Below are 18,547 nucleotides of genomic sequence, written 5' to 3'. Positions count from 1 at the left end.
GATTTAACTATAACTATCGTGGGATATTTGTACACTCTGTGAAGATGTATTGCTATGATTGGTGCAATAAAAAGCTGAATTACCAATAGCTAGGCAGGGGGTATAGGTGGGATTTCCAGGGAAAGAAAGGAAGAGGAGAAGGAATCTAGGTATGCAAGAGATAGAGACGGGGGTGCAAGATGGAAAAGAGGTAATGCCATGTGGTAGAACATAGATTAATAAAAATATGGGTTAATTTACGTTATATGATCTAGTTAGGAACAAGCCTAGTCTAAGGTCAAGTTTTCATAATTAATAATAAGTCTCTGAGTCGTTATTTGGGGGTTGGCGATCCAAAGATAATCCAATGAGAAAGCTTGCTACATATGACTTGCTGTTCCAACTTCCTTCTGCTTACTGTTTGCCTGCTATATATTTTTCTGTCGTATTTTTTACAGTGCTAGGCATTCAACTCAGGGTCTTACCCATGCTAAGCAAGCATTCTATCACTGAACTACACTTCATCCTCTTCCCATCATTTTATTTTAAACTCTTCTGGGTACTTCTAAGTATACCCTAAAAACAACCCTGAACTCTATGTCCTGTAAAATAATTCAGCCTGGGGTTTTCTTTGAATAAGAGGGTTTAATTCATGTGGGTTATTGACATATTATAGATCTATTTCTGCCTTCACAGTTCTTTGTGTTTTGTATTTGCCATGTATTTTCTATGCATCTTTCCATCCCTTCCTTTCTTTCCTATTGGACCAATTGAGTTTTCTTTGAAAATTTGAACCCTTTTTTTGTTTGTTTGTTTTGGTTTTTCAAGACAGGGTTTCTCCATGTAGAAGCTTTTTTTTTTTCTAAGTACGGTGATAACTTTATTCAAAGGAAACAACAGTATAGATTAGAAAAAGATAAACTGTCAAAATTGACAGTGGCCAAGATCAGTAAGAGCCCTGGGTTATAGCCTGGCGTGTCCTTTTATAAGGTCTAAAAGAAAAAGTTTTGTTACTTGTACATCTGTTTTTAATTTTCAATAATTACTAAAAAGTTTTCCAATTATTTATCTACCTATACTTTTAGCACAACCTAAAATAAAGTACCTCCCAACCTTGTATTCTTCCTTGTATATATTTTTACATTATAGTTTGGAATATATACTGCATATATATGCATATATATATATATTATTACATATGTTTACCTTGGAAATTAAATGACAAAAATAAGGAAGATAAAGGAACTCTCCAATTTTTTGAGACACATCATTTTATGTAGGCCAGGCTTGAGCCTCTAGTCTTCTGAGATTACATGCATACACCATCACACCTGGTTTTCTTCAATTCTTCATGGTATCTTTACAGACCCTTACTCTGAAGACATCAGGCTGAGAACTATATCTCTTGAGGATAGATCCCTCACACTTTACCTTTTCATAAGGGAGAATGATCATTTCTGAATATTTATTCTGTGCCAAAAATAGCCCTGGCTGGCCTGGTATTGGCTATATGAGCCAGCTGGCCTCAAACTCACAGAAATCCTCCTGTGTCTGCCTCCTGAGTGCTGGGATTAAAGGCATGCACCACTACATATGGCTGATTTATTTTATTTTTAATGATGTATATCTGGATGTTGGTATGCACATATGAGTACAGGTGCCTATGCAGGCCAGATGAGGGTGTCAGATTCCCTGGAACTAGAGTTACAGGCGGTTGTAATTCTCCTGGCATGGGTGTGGGAACTGAACACAGGTCCTCTGTAAGAGCAGTATAAACTCATACTGCTGAGCCATCTCTCTAGTCCCTAAAAGCAATTTAAAAATGTAGTATCTCTTACATGTTTAAGCAAGTGAGCTAAACCCCACTCCTGGTAGGCCTCTTGTTTGAAGTTTTAATAACAAACCCCAGCCGGGTGGTGGTGGCGGCACAAGCCGAGCGGTGGTGGCCTACATCTTTAACAGGTGGATCTCTGTGAGTTTGAGGTCAGCCTGCTCTGCAGAGTGAGTTCCAGGACAGCCAGAACTATTTCATAGAGAAACCCTGTCTTTAAAAACCAACAAAAACAAAAATAAAAAACAAAACAAAAACAAAAACAAACAAACAAAAAACAAAAAAAGCAAATCCTGTTCATCCTTTGGGATGTTTCATGAGTATCATTCATACAATGTTTCCTGAACTGGATTAAAGTTCTTCTTAAGAACTCATCTGGATAGTCTAACCCTAGATCCCACAGAGGATGTAAAGACAAAGGGTTTCCAAACCTGCCCATGTAGTCACCTGTCAATTACTAATTCAGAATTTGAATACCTTAAGCCATCTGATCCAAAGACTTCACCTATCTAAATGAGGTACTTACTAAGATACAAAGACTCTATTCATTGAGCAGTTTACATGCTCCATGCACCAGGGTTAAAGAGTGAGAGTAGTTAGGTAATCAATAAGGTGGGTACAATTATCAACAAAACCCCTTTATTGTTTATGCAGCTCCCTCTGCTATTCCCTGTCCCTTCACCTAGACCAACCAGAAGTTTTGGAGGACTGACTAACATGGAGTGTGTCTAGTCATTGCACAGTGGTCATCCAGGAGCTGGGTTCTGCTATTGTCTGACAAATACACTGATGGACTGCCTAAAAGCATGTTCAGGCAAGTAACTTAGTGCTCATTACAAAAAGGGTGATGCTGATGGCAAGAAATAGTATTTTAAGAATTTCTATCTAAGGCTGCGTATGGTGGCGCATGCCTTTAATCCCCAAACTTGGGAGGCAGAGACAGGCAGATCTCTGTCCTAGTTAGGATTACGATTGCTGTGATAAAACATCATGGCCAAAATCAAGTTGGAGAGGAAAGGGTTTATTTGGCTTACACTTCCACATTGTAATCCATCATTTAAAGGAAGCCAGGACAGGAACTCAAACAGTGCAGTAATCTGGAGGCAGGGGCGGCTGCTGAGGCCATGGAGGGGTGCTGCTTATCAGCTTGCTCTTCATGGCTTGCTCAACCTGCTTTCTTATAGAACCCAGGACCATCAGTCCCAGTGGTTGCCCCACCCACAATGGACTGGGCCCTCCCCCATGGATTATTTAAAAAGTGCTGTACAGGTTTGTCTACAGCCAACCTTATAAAGGCATTTTCTCAACTGAGGGTCCCATCTCTCAAATGACTCTAACCTATGTCAAGTTGACATAAAACTGGCCAGCACAAAGGCCATCCTGATCTACATAGCAAGTTTCAGGTCAGCCAGGGCAACATAGGGAGATATTGTCTCAAAACAATTTATAAAGGATAAAGAAAAGCTCCTTTTTAAAATTAGCCTGTATCTTTAGCTTTCCTATCCACTGTTACTTATAGAAAAAACATTAAGGATACCAACTATTTGGCTTTCATATATGCTGTGGATATATGACCGTGCTATTGATATATGACTAGGCTATTTATGTGTCTCACAATTTCCTCCATGTTGTTTCATCATGAAGCTGTTTAAATATTTATATACTTAAATCTACCCATTTTTGATGGACACTTTGCCAGTATTCTAATATTCAGAAGGGTATATCTGAGTCAAGAGTATAAAAACCTCTATTTTTAGGGCAGCATCCTTTGGTTTCATTGATGAAATGTGAACCATTAATCCATTTAGAATGTACTTTATAGTAAAAGGCAATGCAAAAAAAAAAAATCACTCCCAGAAATATTTTCTCAAAATGTTTGACTATTATTCTTTCAGTGATTCATATGTTCCAACATATGAAATACATATATTCATTCAGAAATTTATATTCTGTTCCTCTATTTTGGTGGCTAAAATAGGCTGTTTTAGTGAGTATCAATTTATAACAAATTTTGCTATGTAACAACTCTTTTGAAATATTTCTTTTATTTTCTGTGTGTTTTGCATGCATGTATGTATGGTCCTCAGAACTGGAGTAATGGATGGTTGTGGGCCACCACGTAGGTGCTGGGAATCAAGTCCAGGTCCTCTGCAAGTGCTCTTAACTGCTGAGCTGGCTCTCTAGGCCCCTCCTTACCTTTTTTCCCAGAATTTTCCCATTTGACATTTTATTTCCATTCACTCATTTTAAAACAATGGAAAAACCATTGTTTTTTCCATTGTACCATAAATTTGACTGCAAGCAAGTAGGGGTATATGGAAGGGACTAAAGGGAGGAAAAAGAGAAATGATAAAATATAGTTTCAAAAATCTTTCAAAGAAGTAACTTTTTAAAAATGGAAAGAAAAAAGCACACCCCCACCCCCGACATATACCAAAACCACAGAGTCCTTTTCACATCAGTCTGGGGACAAAAATTTATATGGGCTGGGCGGTGGTGGCGCACGCCTTTAATCCCAGCACTTGGGAGGCAGAGGCAGGCGGATCTCTGTGAGTTCGAGGCCAGCCTGGTCTCCAAAGCGAGTTCCAGGAATAGGTGCAAAGCTACACGGAGAAACCTTTCTTGAAAATTCAAACAACCAAAAAAACCAAAAAAAAAAAAAAAAAAAAAAAAACCCACTTACGTTTATTCTGATCTCACCTTTATTAAAAATATGCACACTCATAATTCTATGGGTGTATGGTAAAATAGTAATTACAGTTATTTCATGTATGCTAGACAGCCTCACGTTGTACCTCACTTCCTCCATTTCTCTCCTTGCTCTGTGTACCTCAGGCTTCCCAATATAGCCTACATATATAAGGTCTTCCTCCTCTGGCTCCCAGTTTGGCAAAAGGGAGGAGGCTATATACTGGCATGATGCAGAAGTGAAACAGAGGTTAGTCATTTTATCTTGGCATCTTTGTTTTCAGGATTCATATGTGCATCACAACTGCTGTCGGATGGCCCCTATCCACACAGCTGTGTACCATTCCAGTAACCTTTGCCCCACTCCCTATCACCTCCTTTGCCTAGGGGTACTAAACCCCATGTGATGGGCTGAATTATAAGCCCCCTTTTCATATAGCCCTCCCAACTCAAAATGTAGTTATATTTGAAGATAATTTTTACCGAAAGAAGCTTAAGTGATGTCACCACAGCAGGCCCTAATCCAATTGACTGGGTCCTTGTAAGAAATGAGCAAATGTATGAAGACGCAGAGATGGTCATGGGCAATCCTAAAGAAAAGCCAGCTCTCTCACACCATGATCCTTTTGTGTGGCATAACTAAGGAAACACATTTCTGCTCATCAGTCTGTAGCATTACGCTTGTCCAAACTGAACAATATAGGCCATGATTCTGCCTTTCTGCCAATAATGGGGGAAAAAAACCTCAAGGACTCTGACTGGGATTCATGATTCCCATTTCCAATTGGCCCTTAATCACATTTCCCCAAATTTCAATTAAAAACTATAGAATACTTCTCTTGCCAAGAATAAAAACAGCCATATAGGGGGTGGGGTGGGTGGTCGGGAAACATGACTGGGAAATTTCCCTAAGATTTAGAAAAATCCACAAGTATTCCTGATAAATAACACATAGGGTGACATATCCATGCTTCCTCTGGTGGGAAAGGATTAAAGCTTTGAGTCTGGGACCTGGACACAGAGTTCTCAAAAGAAATAAAAAGAACAAGTTTGGGGCAGTTTAGAGCACTCATCCTGGTATACATGCCAGTCACAGGCGTAAGCATCCGGAACAAACCTGGCTGGTACAAGCAGCACTAATAAGCAATCTAGCCCAGAGAAGGCACACCAAGGAGGGGCAACGACTTGATAGGGCATAACCGTACTTGCTCCAGCAAGCACTTTTTAAAGAAATATTTTCACTTTTAATTATGTGTATGTGTGGGGGCATGTGCATGTCCATACAAGTACCTGAGATGGTCAGAAGGTACCAGATCCCCTGGGGCTGGAGTTACAGGTGGGTGTAAGCTGCAGGGAACCAAATTGTCTTCTGAAAGAGCAGTACAGCTGAGCCATCTATCCAGCCCAAGAAAGGAACTCTTCTTTTGGGAAGACAAATTCTTCAGAGCTGCCAAAATATTTCATGAACCTGCATTTGTCAATCTCAGTAACATAAAAGGCACACCACAATTTTTTTTTTTTGCTTTGAAATTTAGAAACAAGTTTTATTTAAGATCTGAAATACAATTCCTAAAATATCAACTTTTCAGAAAACTGTGGCTACACAATAATGCATTGCCTCTATCATGTTAGAACGTGCATTAGACTCAAAATACAAAAACCAGGAAACAAATCACCATCCTTCAACAATTTGAGCAAAGATAGAATGAATGCCTAAGGAACAACAAAGATGGATTTGCAGAGGATGGGCTGTTTACGTCAAGCACCATAAAAAAAAAAAGAGCACAAATGCATGGGTTTTCAGGTATATACATTAAGTTGAACCTTTGGCACTAGGAACCAGGGCATCTTATCACGTAGCATTAACACATATTAGAAAACCGTGTAGTGTCAAAGGGATAGAACCACCAGCATTCAAGCAATGTTGTCAACTAGGCAATAAAATGTTCTACTGAATTTCTTCTTTGTCTAATTACTGCATACACTGGTAGCAACTTTGAAATGAGGAAAGGAGCCAGGCACTCCTTTTATTTTCTGCTTACAACAGAACAGGAAACAAACTGAAACATAAGCCCTGTTTTACATCGACAGTTTTAAAGAACATCAATTATACAATGAAAGGACTAAACAGAAGTGTTTACAGATACCAGACAATAGTGAGTGGTCAGTAGACCTTCACAGGGCTTTGCGATGGTACTCAGCAGAAGCCACTTTGTAATCACTGGCAGTAAACAGAGAGGCAGAATTCTTTGCCAGATACTTAAGGAAATCATGCAAATAGCCCAACAATAATGCAAGGCTTTTCTCATCAAGGGGCGTGTAGGCCAACATTGCCCCAATTCTCACGAATAATCTCAGTAGGTGTGGAGCCCCATAGATCTGCGACATTGGCGCATCAGGGTGAGCCAAAAGAATTTCAGCATATTGGGGCCTTTCAAACTTGTAGAGCAGCTGAGTGCCCAGCATCACATTGAAATACTCCTTTATCCCTCCCACAACTTCATTAACTGCATACTCCTTGTTATCAACATTTCCCTGCGACTTCTTGCAATTGGCATACTCCTCAAGAATGGCATCTACATTCTTTTTAGCAGGGAGCTGGAACAACTGCTTCTGCCTAGTAACCAAGTCCCAGTCCTCTACCAGCCATGGTTTCAATTCTTCAGGAATCTTCACCTTCACCTCCATTCTATTCTTAAACGCCTCCTCGCTCTCCACGGTGGGGTCAGCCCGCGCCCTTTTCTTGCGAGGGGGCTGGGCCACTTCGCTGGTACTGCCACCGTCTCCGTTGCCGGGAGTCTTCTGCTTGTTCTTCCGTGTCTTCCGCACAGAGCCAGAAGGGGGGTTCTCAGCAGAGCGACCCCCCCACCTTCCTGGGAGGGCTGGTTCAAGATTCTTTGGCTGTGAACCAGCTGACTTCTTTCCTGAGGCAGCTCCCCTCATCTTGCTTCTCTGCATGTTGCCTCGAGTTGGCTTCTTAAAGTTGTCTTCTTCAGCAGATTGTTGTCCACGAGTTTGAGAAGCCTGCTTTCTGGAACTCATTCAACCCTGCTTTTTATTCCAACCACTGTAATACACAAAAGTATTGTATTTGGTTGTTTACCAGCGTGACTTCGAGGACCATCAGAGCACACCACATGCCCAAATCTGTTGGCTATGGATTTCAGGTCCTATTTCTGGACCATTTATAAGTGCATTTCTATCTTCTCCTTTCTCTAATCCTTACTACCACCCACAAGCCTTGCCTCACCCAACAACTCACCAGACATGCCCACAAATTCACTTCTTGATGCTATTTAAAAGACAGGGATTTAATTTTAGAGAAAGATATTGTGACAAAACCATAAAAGGAAGTAGAGTTGAAATTCAAGACTTTGGAACAAGAATGAGAATTTGAAAGTAATAGGGAAGAGTAGTTTAATGGGTTGTAGGTAAAATGAATTAACAGCAAAGGTTGTGTATACAAGTCTAGGGAGGCTTTAACTAATGTAACGGCAATGAAGGGAAACAACACACACACACACACACACACCTCACGGAGGGATACAATAAGTGAAGGTTAAATTCAAATTAAATTCTGCACCACTAAGCCTAGGTAGTTAAAAGCACAGGTTTTCAAGGGTTAGTTTGTCACCATCAGAAAACAAGATTAGTCCAATGATAGCTACATGCACAAAACATCTCAGTGACTGCCTGCTGGAAGATGAGAAACTGGGGAAGGTGTCAGTAACAACATTCAGGTTTGGAGGATGATATATATACACACTGCTCAGAGGAGGAAGATGCTTAGTTTGAGACTTTTGTATCTGGGGTGTGCACTTGAACAGAATGTTCAAACTCAGGTCAGAGGTCAGAGCAAAGAAATGGAGATTTAAGTAATTGTTGTATAGCTGGTAGCATATACTATGAACCAGTGAACCGTTTCATTGAGAACAGAGGAATTTTACACATAGAATTCTGGAAAACCTAAGGAAGAAAGGTATCAGGTATTAGAAAGGAATATCAAGAAAGAGACCACAGATAAAATAAAATGGTGAGACCCTCATTGAAGAATAAGAATGTGATTTTGGAAGCTAAAGTTAGGTTTCAAGAGAAAGAATGTTCAGTGAAAATGCATTAAAATAAGTCTCCTGCTACTCTTATAGCATGACTCATTAGACAATCCCCTTGACTTACACAATCTTCCTTCTTTCCCTTCCAAGGACTCCTAGTAAATTCCCAGATGGAATCTTACAGATCTCCTATGGTCTGAAGGATGAAGTGGGAATACAACCTAAAAAGGAAAGTAGGTATGTGCAATGAAGATGAACTTTTGTGACAACATGCAAGAAAAAAATTACAAATGTGTCTTAGACATATGAAAGAAACCATTAAGAGTTCTTGATTTGTTTGCCACACGGAGTTGGAAGAACCCAGACAAATGATCCATGACAAACTATTACTGGTTGTTATAGGCTGCCTTAAGCATGTCTTGTTATGGCTGAACAGCTAGCACAGCACCTCACACAAACACTTCCACACACGAACATTGTGTAGACACAAAAATGTTCCCTGAAGTGGCATTTGCAAGGAGGGACTGTATACATTTACATATTGAACAGGGAGACAGTAATATAAAATAGATATGCATACTACCAAATACTCAAATGAACTAAGCAAAGGCCCATACACTGACACTGAAAACGGTTCAACGTCACTACTTAATTAGGGAAGCAGCACAGAAAGGGAGCCTAAAATGGACAGATAGCACAGGAAGAACTAAGCACTATTCCTATGACCAATGTGATCCCATCTGTTTTAAACAGGAGTGTAAATGTGTAAAACATGACTGTTACATACTCAGGGCAACCCCAAGAACAGGATGACAGCCCAGCTTTAATTAAAGCCAGATTTAGCCAATCATGTGGGTAGGTATCACGGAATTCCCAAGGAGGGAAATTCAGACTTAAGACTTGCTTAGAAATGAAAGCCATAGGTGCTTAGAATACTATGCAGTTTAAGGAAATACTCTTTAATTCAAAAGACACAAAGCTCCAAGCAGATAGGGGAAGGCACTATCTGCCTTCCAAGCATTGAAATTGGTGAACACAGAAGCTAACAATATGGGAATGAAAATTATGCTGAGATAAAAATTGCCCTGTAAAGGTTCTGTGGTGATGGTAGCTAGAAATGCCATTATCCTGTAAACTCTCATACTCACAAAATGTTATTGCTAGTCTTTTTTAAATGCAGAATTATGAAGACAGAAAGGATCTTAATCTGTTCCATAAAACTGAAAAAAATTTAAATAAATTAAAAAAAATCACAGCATCTAGGAACCATTTTGGAAGCCATACTGAATCATCAGCACTTCCTTACCAATGAACTTGAGAATGACAGCTGAACTTTACATTTTTGCCCATTTTGTTAAGAATTCTACCATTCATACACATTCCTATGCTAAATGCACTGTCTTGATATTTCTATAGGAAAATCCATACAAAATTGGGGCCATGCTTGCATGACCGGAGTAAAGGCAAGGACACATGCCTGACTTACAGCCCAGGTGCTGGGATTAAACCTCTTCTACATCTAGCTCCTAGATGTAATACATGTTTCAGGATAGATTTACTATTTACTATGCTCTGTACCCACATTTCCCACAAGTTTGACACCACCTCATGAAAAAGTTGCCATCGTATATTAGCACACAGTGCTTAAATTTTGGCTTAACTTTGTCTCTTCCCTGCCTCCCCAAGCCTCACTATTAAATGTTGCTCAGGTAGCACACCTACCCTTTACTCCAGTCTTCCTCTCCCTCATTTCAATACGATGAAAGCCCCAACACAGAGCTTGTATTATACCTAATCTTGGATCTTTTGCAGCACATAGGTCTTGGACCAATATACCATTTTCCCATTCAATCCCTACATGCTATCTTTTCTTTTCTTTTGTTTTTTGAGACAGGGTTTCTCTGTGTAGCTTTGTGCCTTTCCTGGATCTCGCTCTGTAGACCAGGCTGGCCATGCTATCTCTAGAATTATCCAGAGAAGAGTAAGGTAGTTTTATGTTTGCCCCTATTTGTGTACTTAAGTAGAGGTGAGCACATGCTATCAAATCTTGGATCTCATCTTTTAAAAAAAAATCATGTCCCCATGTTAAGGTTACAATATTCATCTCTTGGCCTATGATTAGACATTTTCTTATATTTTCCCAACACGTCAAGTTGATTTATTTAGTGAATCAAGAGGTGTAACATATTTAAGGCTTTTTACCATGGTGCTAAATTGTTTTCCCTTCAAAAACTGTATGTATTCATAACCCTAAAAATACACATCTTCTGGGAAGCACCGGCAAATCTTCACTTTTATTCTTGCCTTGCATGTAAGGCAAGTGCTCTACCACTGAGTTATATTCCCAAGCCTCAGTACCTTTTATTCAAGGCCTCCTACATATTAGGCAAGCATTCGACTGCTATGCCAACTATACCCAAAGCTTCAAACATCTTTTCAACAAAAATCCCTCATTTGCTTTTTTTTTTTTTTTGCTAATCTAACTTGCATAGTGGGGTATCTTCATTTGAAAATGTATGATCTCAAGGCATCTTCATAAATCAGTGGTCAGATCTTTTTTTTTTCTTACATGGGCATTTTTATTTCCTTTTCTTCTAGGGTGCTTATTTCACATTGATCACACCATTTTTTTGGTCGTTGTTGTTCAAATATTTTAATAGTGTCTTACGGACTGTGTGTACTCATATCTCAGAATTACAAACAAACCTGGCTGGCTTTTCCTTTGCAACCTTTGGCTTTGTTGTGCTCAGGGAAAATGCCACACAGATGTTAGAAATGAGTTCCTATATTATTTCTTTGTATGTTTTTAGTTTCCCCCAAATTTACAGCAATATTTTCTCAATGTGCAGTACTGATGAGTCTATCCTTTTCTCAATGAGAAATGCTATTTTATATTCATAAATATGTGACTTTAAAAAAATTATGTGACTCTTGAGGGGCTCTCTTCCCAAGTCCAGGCTGGTCTGGAATTTGCATCAACCCTCCTGCTTTTGCTTTCCAACCACTGAAGTTACAGGCCCAAGCCACCACACCCATTTCTAGGTCCTACTAGTGATAATTCTGGTTGTTCTTGTAACAGTATCATAATGGTTCAATTATTATGGTTTAAGGGCATAAATGTTGTTCTAGAATACCACCTGTAAATGGATATAAAAGGTGACTGCTGTGGTATTATTTTAGAAGCAAAATACTGGAGATAACCTTATAGTGTTTGACGAAATGTGATATATTTGTAATATGGAATATCATCTTAGCTAGAGGAATGTCACTGTGAAAGAAACCATGAAAAGAAGTTAGACAGAGCTCTATGAATGGACAAAGACATTCAAAGACAATTTGTTAAATACACAGGTAGTTATAAAATAGTATCTATATCGACACCATAGTTTATATAAAGAAAATCATAAAACACTCTTATGCATTATCTGTACACATTTTAGACAAGTTTGCAATTAAGTTATCTAGAAGGAAATGAAGAAAGCTGATAAGTGACTGGCTGTAGGGAGAAGTAAGGTTAGTGAGAAAAATCCCAGAGCCATACACATTCCTCACGACTTTGTGAGGTGCTCAGCCATGGGTTTTACCTATAGTTTCATTTCATTACCCCTGTACACAGTTATGTTCTATAGGCATACCACTCGGACAGTTCCCAAAGGTCCAAGTCAAGATCCTTTTCCTCGTTAAGGCTGGCCTTATTTCAGCTCTCTCTGGCCCTTGCTTTGTCAGTCCCCAGCGATCCACTTTTAGCCCCAATCATTCTCTACATTGCCTCTCTACCAGGGAAGTGCTCTCCGCGGAAACCCAGCTTTCACAAAGCTTTCCAAATGTAGCTCTGAGGAGACTGGGACACACCCCTTTTCTTTTCACTGCTTCAGGCAACCAGACTCCAAATGCAGTGTTGTGTGTATGTGTCACAAACATATGTAGCTAACAATCCCAACAACTTGTTGGCATAAACCTTTCATTAACTGTACACATGGGACCACATATTACATCATTTTTTCATTTCTTGGTCTCTGGATAAAATCAGACATACATCAACTTTCTCATTTGCATCTTGAAACATTCCTTATTCTTAAAAAATTTTTTTTTTTTGAGAAAGGGTCTCATGTGACCCAGGCTAGACTCAAACTCATTATAAAGCTGAGGATGACCTTGAGTTTCTGAACTTCCTGCTTCTACCCCAGGCTTGTGCAGAGTGGGGGGAATCGAACCTGGAACTTCATGTATGCTAGGGAAACACCCTAACACTGAGCCACATTCCCAACCCAATAGATTATTTTCAGTCTGAACAAAAGAGGAAAACGATATAAAACATGTTTAGCTGCTGGATATGGCAGATAAAAATCAGGGTTCCTGGCAATTTCCTTTAAAAGTAAATGTACTTAAAACTCTGATCAGATAATTTCACAATTCAGTTCTAGTAGCTAATTGCTGCTTCTGGAAAATGAGAGAAATCAAAAGTATTAATTAAAAAAATTCCAAGAAAATTATACTCACTATTTTACAAGAATGTGTTTTTGTGTTTATGTATAAAATGTTTCACAACTACTAAAGCCAGAAGTATTATTCTAGCAAATACTTTTATGAGGACATTTTGGAACAAAGGAAGTTTTGCTCAGGATTACACAGTAAGTGGCAGAGCCGGCAATCAAATGTATCAGGTCTGCAACTGCTCTTGAGAAAAATATTGTACTATTTGAATCTGTGAAACCATCACACAGCACTAATTTTCAGAATTTTTTTAATTAAGAGATCAAGATTACACAGGCCTATATTGTTTATTTAATGTGCACCCTCCCCCTTTCAGAATTTAGAATATTCTCTCAGATGAAAGCTTATTAATCTTCAAAATATTCCTAGACAGTTAGCAAGGTTGTGTGATATTATCTTGTCTGTGAACTGAGGCCAGAAGGAAGGCACTTACCCTGTATTCTGCAAACAGGAATGGTTCTGCAACCAGGGTCAGAGCTCCTGATCCTTATTGTATAGCAAACTTAGCTTTTCTGATGGTGACCTAGAAGGTCAAACAAAGAGATGGAAAAAGACAAAAAGAGATGAGATGGTGATTTTCTTTTCCATCAGTCAATGCAATTTTATCTCACACAAAGAACATCAAAGCTGAGAATGTACAATTTTTATTTTCCTGTAGTTATAATTTCAGATGTGCTTTATTTGTTTATCAATTTTTGAAAAAAATGATTAATTTCCCTTAAGGATAATGTGAAATAAACAAAACTGTAAAGGAACACCATTACAAACCGATGCGAATCCATCATCCAGCTCCAACAATTACCAACTGAAGGCCATCTTGTTTCATCTGTAACCCCACCCACTGCTCCCCCCCCCACATTTTTTAAGCTACCGAAAAAAAAAATGACTTAAAAATTATAAAAAATTTCAAATATATACCAAGAGAAAAAGATGAATACAGGAAACCCCATCTGCCTACTCTCAGCTTAAAATGATTATTAATCTAGGGTCTCAATTATACCCCTCCCATCTTTCTCTACCGCTGAAATTATTCTGAAGCAAATCCTAGTCATCCACGTATTTTGAAGCCATTTTCAGACAGTATTTAATCCCTCAGCAAATATATAAATACATATTTCCACAAAATAAAGCAATCTGAAAACATAACCACATTGCTACCATAAACGCCTAAAAAATCTGACACAATTTCATTAAAGAATATTAATTCCGCATTTAAAAATTCCCGATGCGTCTTAAAGAAAATTTTACAATTGGTGTGCTCGAATCTGGATTCAAACAAGGCCTACTCATCGCATGTGCTTCATATCTAGCTTGCTCTCATTCTCCTTTCTTTTTTTGACTTTAATGTGGGAAAATTCCAACCCCCAGCTATTCTGAAGCAATTCTCGGCTAGCAAATTATTTTATCGGTAAGGCTTAATATATGCCTATTATCACAATTTCTTTTAGAAAAGAAGATTATGTTCAGAAAAAATACTATATCGAGCGAATCTGCGTAATTTTTAATTTTCTCCTGCTACGCAAATTATCTATCTTTAATAACAATTGCTAATATTTTTCGGAGACAGGCTTCACATTGAATACCTTACACGCACTATTTTATTGTGGACATTTGAGTCCACGTCTCTGAGATGGATACTATAATCACCGTATTACAAACATGGAAACCGAGACACAGAAAGGAGCCTTGCCCGAGTTGGGCGTTGGCGAGCAGGAATATGAATCCAGCTTTGCCTGAATGTGAAGCCACTAGCTAATCCTGTTCATAGACGCGAAGAAAAAAGGAAATCATCGACCCTTCCTCCCCACCCCCACCCCGAAACCTGAAACGAGAATCCAGTTCTTTCCAGCAGCCGACGTGTGATCACTGCTGCTCCTCCAACCGCCATAGTAAAGCCAGGTTTCTCTGGCAACTGATATCCATAGGCAGACACGTCACCCTGGGGGCGGGCTTAGCCTTTCAGCCAATCGTAGTCGTCTTGTCTCAGTTTTAGAATGTTCCATAACCAAATGATTGGACCACCGCCCTCACGTCAGCAGTGACACTCCGCCGCAGTAAAGGCGGGTGCTAGGAACCTGCTTCTTCATGGTTAGGGCCGAAATCAAACCAATTACCGTCCTTCTTCAGTGCCGATTCCGACCAATGGCTGTCGCCCTTTTAGGCTCTTAGCCCGCCCTCCAAATGCGCTACAGCCGTTGGGTCATAAGTCTATAGGGCAGCGTGTTCACGTGGCCTATTTTCACGACCCAGAGTTCCTCTGACCGTGGGTTTTTTTTTTTTTACCCCCACCTCCTTTCCCTGGCTCACCCTTTTTCTCCTGCAGGGAGGCATTATGGGTTTGTGGGTCCGTTCTCCTCCCCCGCCCCCGCACCACTGGGAAAGGAAGTGTCTACGTGGCTTGCGGAAATAGGATAGGCGGAAATGAGCTAAGGTTCCCGCGAGTGGGAAGAGCGAGGTCAAACCTAGGGCCACGCCCCCCCGAGCCTGTTGCGCAACTCTCGGAACGGGAGAAAAAAAAAGGAATAATGAAGGTTTTGCTGTGTGTGTGTGAGGGTGGTGAGTGCCACGGGCGGATGGCGTGAGAACAAGGGTGCATGTGCGCGGGCACGCTCGTGTGGCCGTGGAGTGTGGGTGTGGGCGCACACCAGCCCTCGTGGCGCCGGAGGTGATGGGTGTGCGCACGCGTGCACTCCTTGCGGTGGCGGGAGGGGCCCTGACTGTGTGTGTAGGTGAGATGCTTTATATTGGTGGATTGCGGCTTTTTTATGTTTGCAAACCGCTTTATGGGAAGATAAATAGTTACGGCAAAGTACTAATAACAGAAGTAAAGGGCTTTTGTTAGAAAAGGCCTGCTGATTTAATTTAATAATTTATTTTCCTTTTTTTTTTTTTGTTTGAGAACTGGTCTCCCTATGTAACCCTTGGATGGCCTGGATGGAGAGGTTCCCGAGTCTCTTCTCTTCCTCCCGAGTACTGAGATTAAAGGCATGTGCCACTCCACCTAGTCTGATTTAATTTTAGACCGTATAGATGCGCTTTATTCCCGCATTTTTATCCACCAAAATAAAGCCAAAGCTATATTAGTAGCTTAAAAGAGTGCTTCTTTAAAGTTTTCAAGTATATTCCCCGCCTCTCTATCACCGAGACCTTCCCTTTGTCCCTCACCAATTTTACTGCATAATGGCGGAAATAATTTCTAATGAGAACGTATGGAAATAAATCCCCCTATGATTGAGACCCCTCCAAATTTTTGTGGACTTTTAAGCCTCACCTACCTTTTGTCCTAGTCTCCAAGCATAGTGATCCTCAGGCAAATATGCATTCGGTCAATTTTCCAGAAAGTTCACCGGGTGAGGTTTATACCTCTTGAATCTGCCACTAGATGTCACCAAATCCCAGCAAAGGATTTGCTGTTAGGTTCCCCGGGATTGTGAGATTTATTTATTTATTTTTTGCTCCACCCACTTATAATTTGATGAACTCAATCATTTCTGGCTGTCTCATATATATCTTAAATTCCCAAAGAATAATAAAATCAAGTTCTGTAAAATAACAACACTAGGCAGGGAATTATATATCCAAATATTTTTGTTACTTTCTTTCCTTAAAAAGAAAAAAGTCATGTGCTCTTCCAGATTTTCTTTCTCCCTTGTATTCTTTTTTACTCAGCGTTAATAAACGAGCCTAAATGCTGATGCTGAAATCCTGTGTGTGCTGTGGTTGCGAATCTGCAGTATCAGCACTCAGTAGGTAGAAAGACCCCATGTTAAGACCAGTTTTTGAGATCATGTCTCTTCATTAAAAAAAAAGAAAGGAAGAATATCCTTTCTGCTTTTTTTCCCACTTTATTTTCAAAAACTTACAATTCCTCCAAATGGTAATTGCAGATGACTATAGTCAGTCTGTAAAGTTAACTCGGAGGTAAAGTTAGACCTCAGTATTGGAAATTATCGTCCTTTCCTCTTGAAAATTTTAGCAGATATGTGTGTTTACATCTTAATTTTATGTGATGTTTCTGTGTTGCGAGCAATAAGTTGGTATAAAAAAGTTATATTTTATTATGCGGAGGGTCATCATACAAAGTTCACACTCTTAAGTTCCTAACTACAGTCCTAAGCTTATGCCCCCCAAGGTGGCTTACCTGTTCGAAGATCCGGTCCAGTCTCGGGATCCTAGGGCAGATTCTCCAGCCTCAGGGTAGATCAAGGTGGCTTCCCTCCAGGTGCAAAGAGGAAGAGCGGTGCTCTGGGTCCCTGCTTATATACTGACCAGAGGGCGTCATGGGGTCTAGGACTGTGTCTGGTTATCTTGAGTGATGTCACTGGGTTCTGGTTATCAGATCTAGCCTTGGGTGTAGTGCAGTTCCTGACTAAGCTGTTTTTACAAGTCTAAAAGGCATTTTTTAAAAATGCTCATTGCATTTTACATAACTTGATTGTGTCTTTAGAGTCATAGTAAATAGTGGAACATTTCACACTTACTTGCCCTATGTTTCAGGGCAAATGATGATGTCGCCCTGAGATTTTTTTTTTAATTTCTGTGTGTTTGCATATGTGTGCAGGGGTGCTTGCCTGTGCATGTGCATGTTAGGGCTAAAGGTCAGCTTCATTTTACATCTCTTCCTCTATTTCTGTCCACCTTATATTTTGAGGTAGGGTCTCTCAGTAAACTTGGAGTAGTCTATGTGGGCTATACTGGCTTGTCAGTGACCTCCCAGGATTTACCTGTCTCCACCAATAGTCCCCTTAAAACACTGGTGTTACAGACGTGTGCCCCATGTTCAGTTTTTCTGTAGGTTCTAGGGAACTGAACTCAGGTCCTCATGCTTGAGCAGCAGACACTTTACTCCCTGAGACATCTCCCTTAATTTTTTTTAATGTTTTCTATATTTTGGATGTTGTATTAACTACTGTTTTCTTAACAAAATTGTACACCATAATCAACCAACAAATATCTGTTCCAGTTATCAATGATATGTACTTGTGCACGTGTGAGTGAAGGATTTTTTTAGGATTTTAATTTTATTGTTTTTCATTATGTGTAGGTGTATATATGTCTGCATTTGGGTATGTGACGTGAGTTCAGAGGTCAGAGGCATTGGATCTCCTGGAGCTGGAATTATAGACTCTTCTGAGACACCTGACATGGATGCTGGGAACCTAACTCGGGTCCTCCGGAAGAGCAGCAAGTGGTCTTAATTGCTGGGCCATCTCTCCAGCCACAGTGGTGAAAGGTTTTTAGAACAGTTCAACTGTATTTCCTAGGCAAACCACAATCATCAGTACCACCTGGTAAGTTACCAGAAAATAACATTCTTAGGCACCACCTCCAATCTCATAAATCAAAGGTTCTCTGGATGGAGTTTGGCAATCTATGTCACTACAAATTGTTGTAGTGAATCCAAGGCTCTCAAAAATTAAAGAACCACTGCTTTGGAGGGCAAAAAAATGCCACACTTGTTTGTACACCACTAGAGGGTGCCATAGAATGTAAAGCAAAATAA

At 39.9% G+C, this 18,547-nt stretch overlaps 1 protein-coding gene across 8 annotated transcripts; it reads right to left on the bottom strand.

Annotated features, from left to right (window-relative positions):
• Positions 1-6,282: 6,282 nt before the first annotated feature.
• Morf4l2 (mortality factor 4 like 2) lies at positions 6,283-17,260 on the bottom strand. Of its 8 annotated transcripts, none has more exons than XM_076562331.1 (4): positions 17,186-17,258; positions 13,478-13,567; positions 8,675-8,771; positions 6,283-7,565 (listed from the first exon to the last, which is right to left on the bottom strand). In XM_076562331.1, exon 4 carries the CDS (start codon positions 7,538-7,540, stop codon positions 6,674-6,676), a length of 867 nt encoding a protein of 288 aa, XP_076418446.1. In that variant the 5' UTR covers positions 7,541-7,565; positions 8,675-8,771; positions 13,478-13,567; positions 17,186-17,258; the 3' UTR covers positions 6,283-6,673. The 8 variants fall into 8 exon arrangements, with proteins under 8 accessions (XP_076418446.1, XP_006998484.1, XP_076418447.1 ...); XM_006998422.4 differs by lacking the exon at positions 17,186-17,258 and adding an exon at positions 16,320-16,434; XM_076562332.1 differs by lacking the exon at positions 17,186-17,258 and adding an exon at positions 15,352-15,413.
• Between the last annotated feature and the right edge of the window lie 1,287 nt (positions 17,261-18,547).

This window comes from Peromyscus maniculatus, chromosome X, assembly GCF_049852395.1.
Source record: "Peromyscus maniculatus bairdii isolate BWxNUB_F1_BW_parent chromosome X, HU_Pman_BW_mat_3.1, whole genome shotgun sequence".
In the NCBI taxonomy this organism is placed as follows: domain Eukaryota; kingdom Metazoa; phylum Chordata; class Mammalia; order Rodentia; family Cricetidae; genus Peromyscus; species Peromyscus maniculatus.
The sequence above is the reverse complement of the archived record's forward strand: the minus strand, read 5'-3'. Positions and strand labels throughout refer to the sequence as shown.

What these genes read in the sequence shown, in the direction of transcription:
- Morf4l2 (XM_076562333.1), bottom strand. Translation starts at nt 7,540, where the DNA reads ATGAGTTCCAGAAAGCAGGCTTCTCAAACTCGTGGACAACAATCTGCT.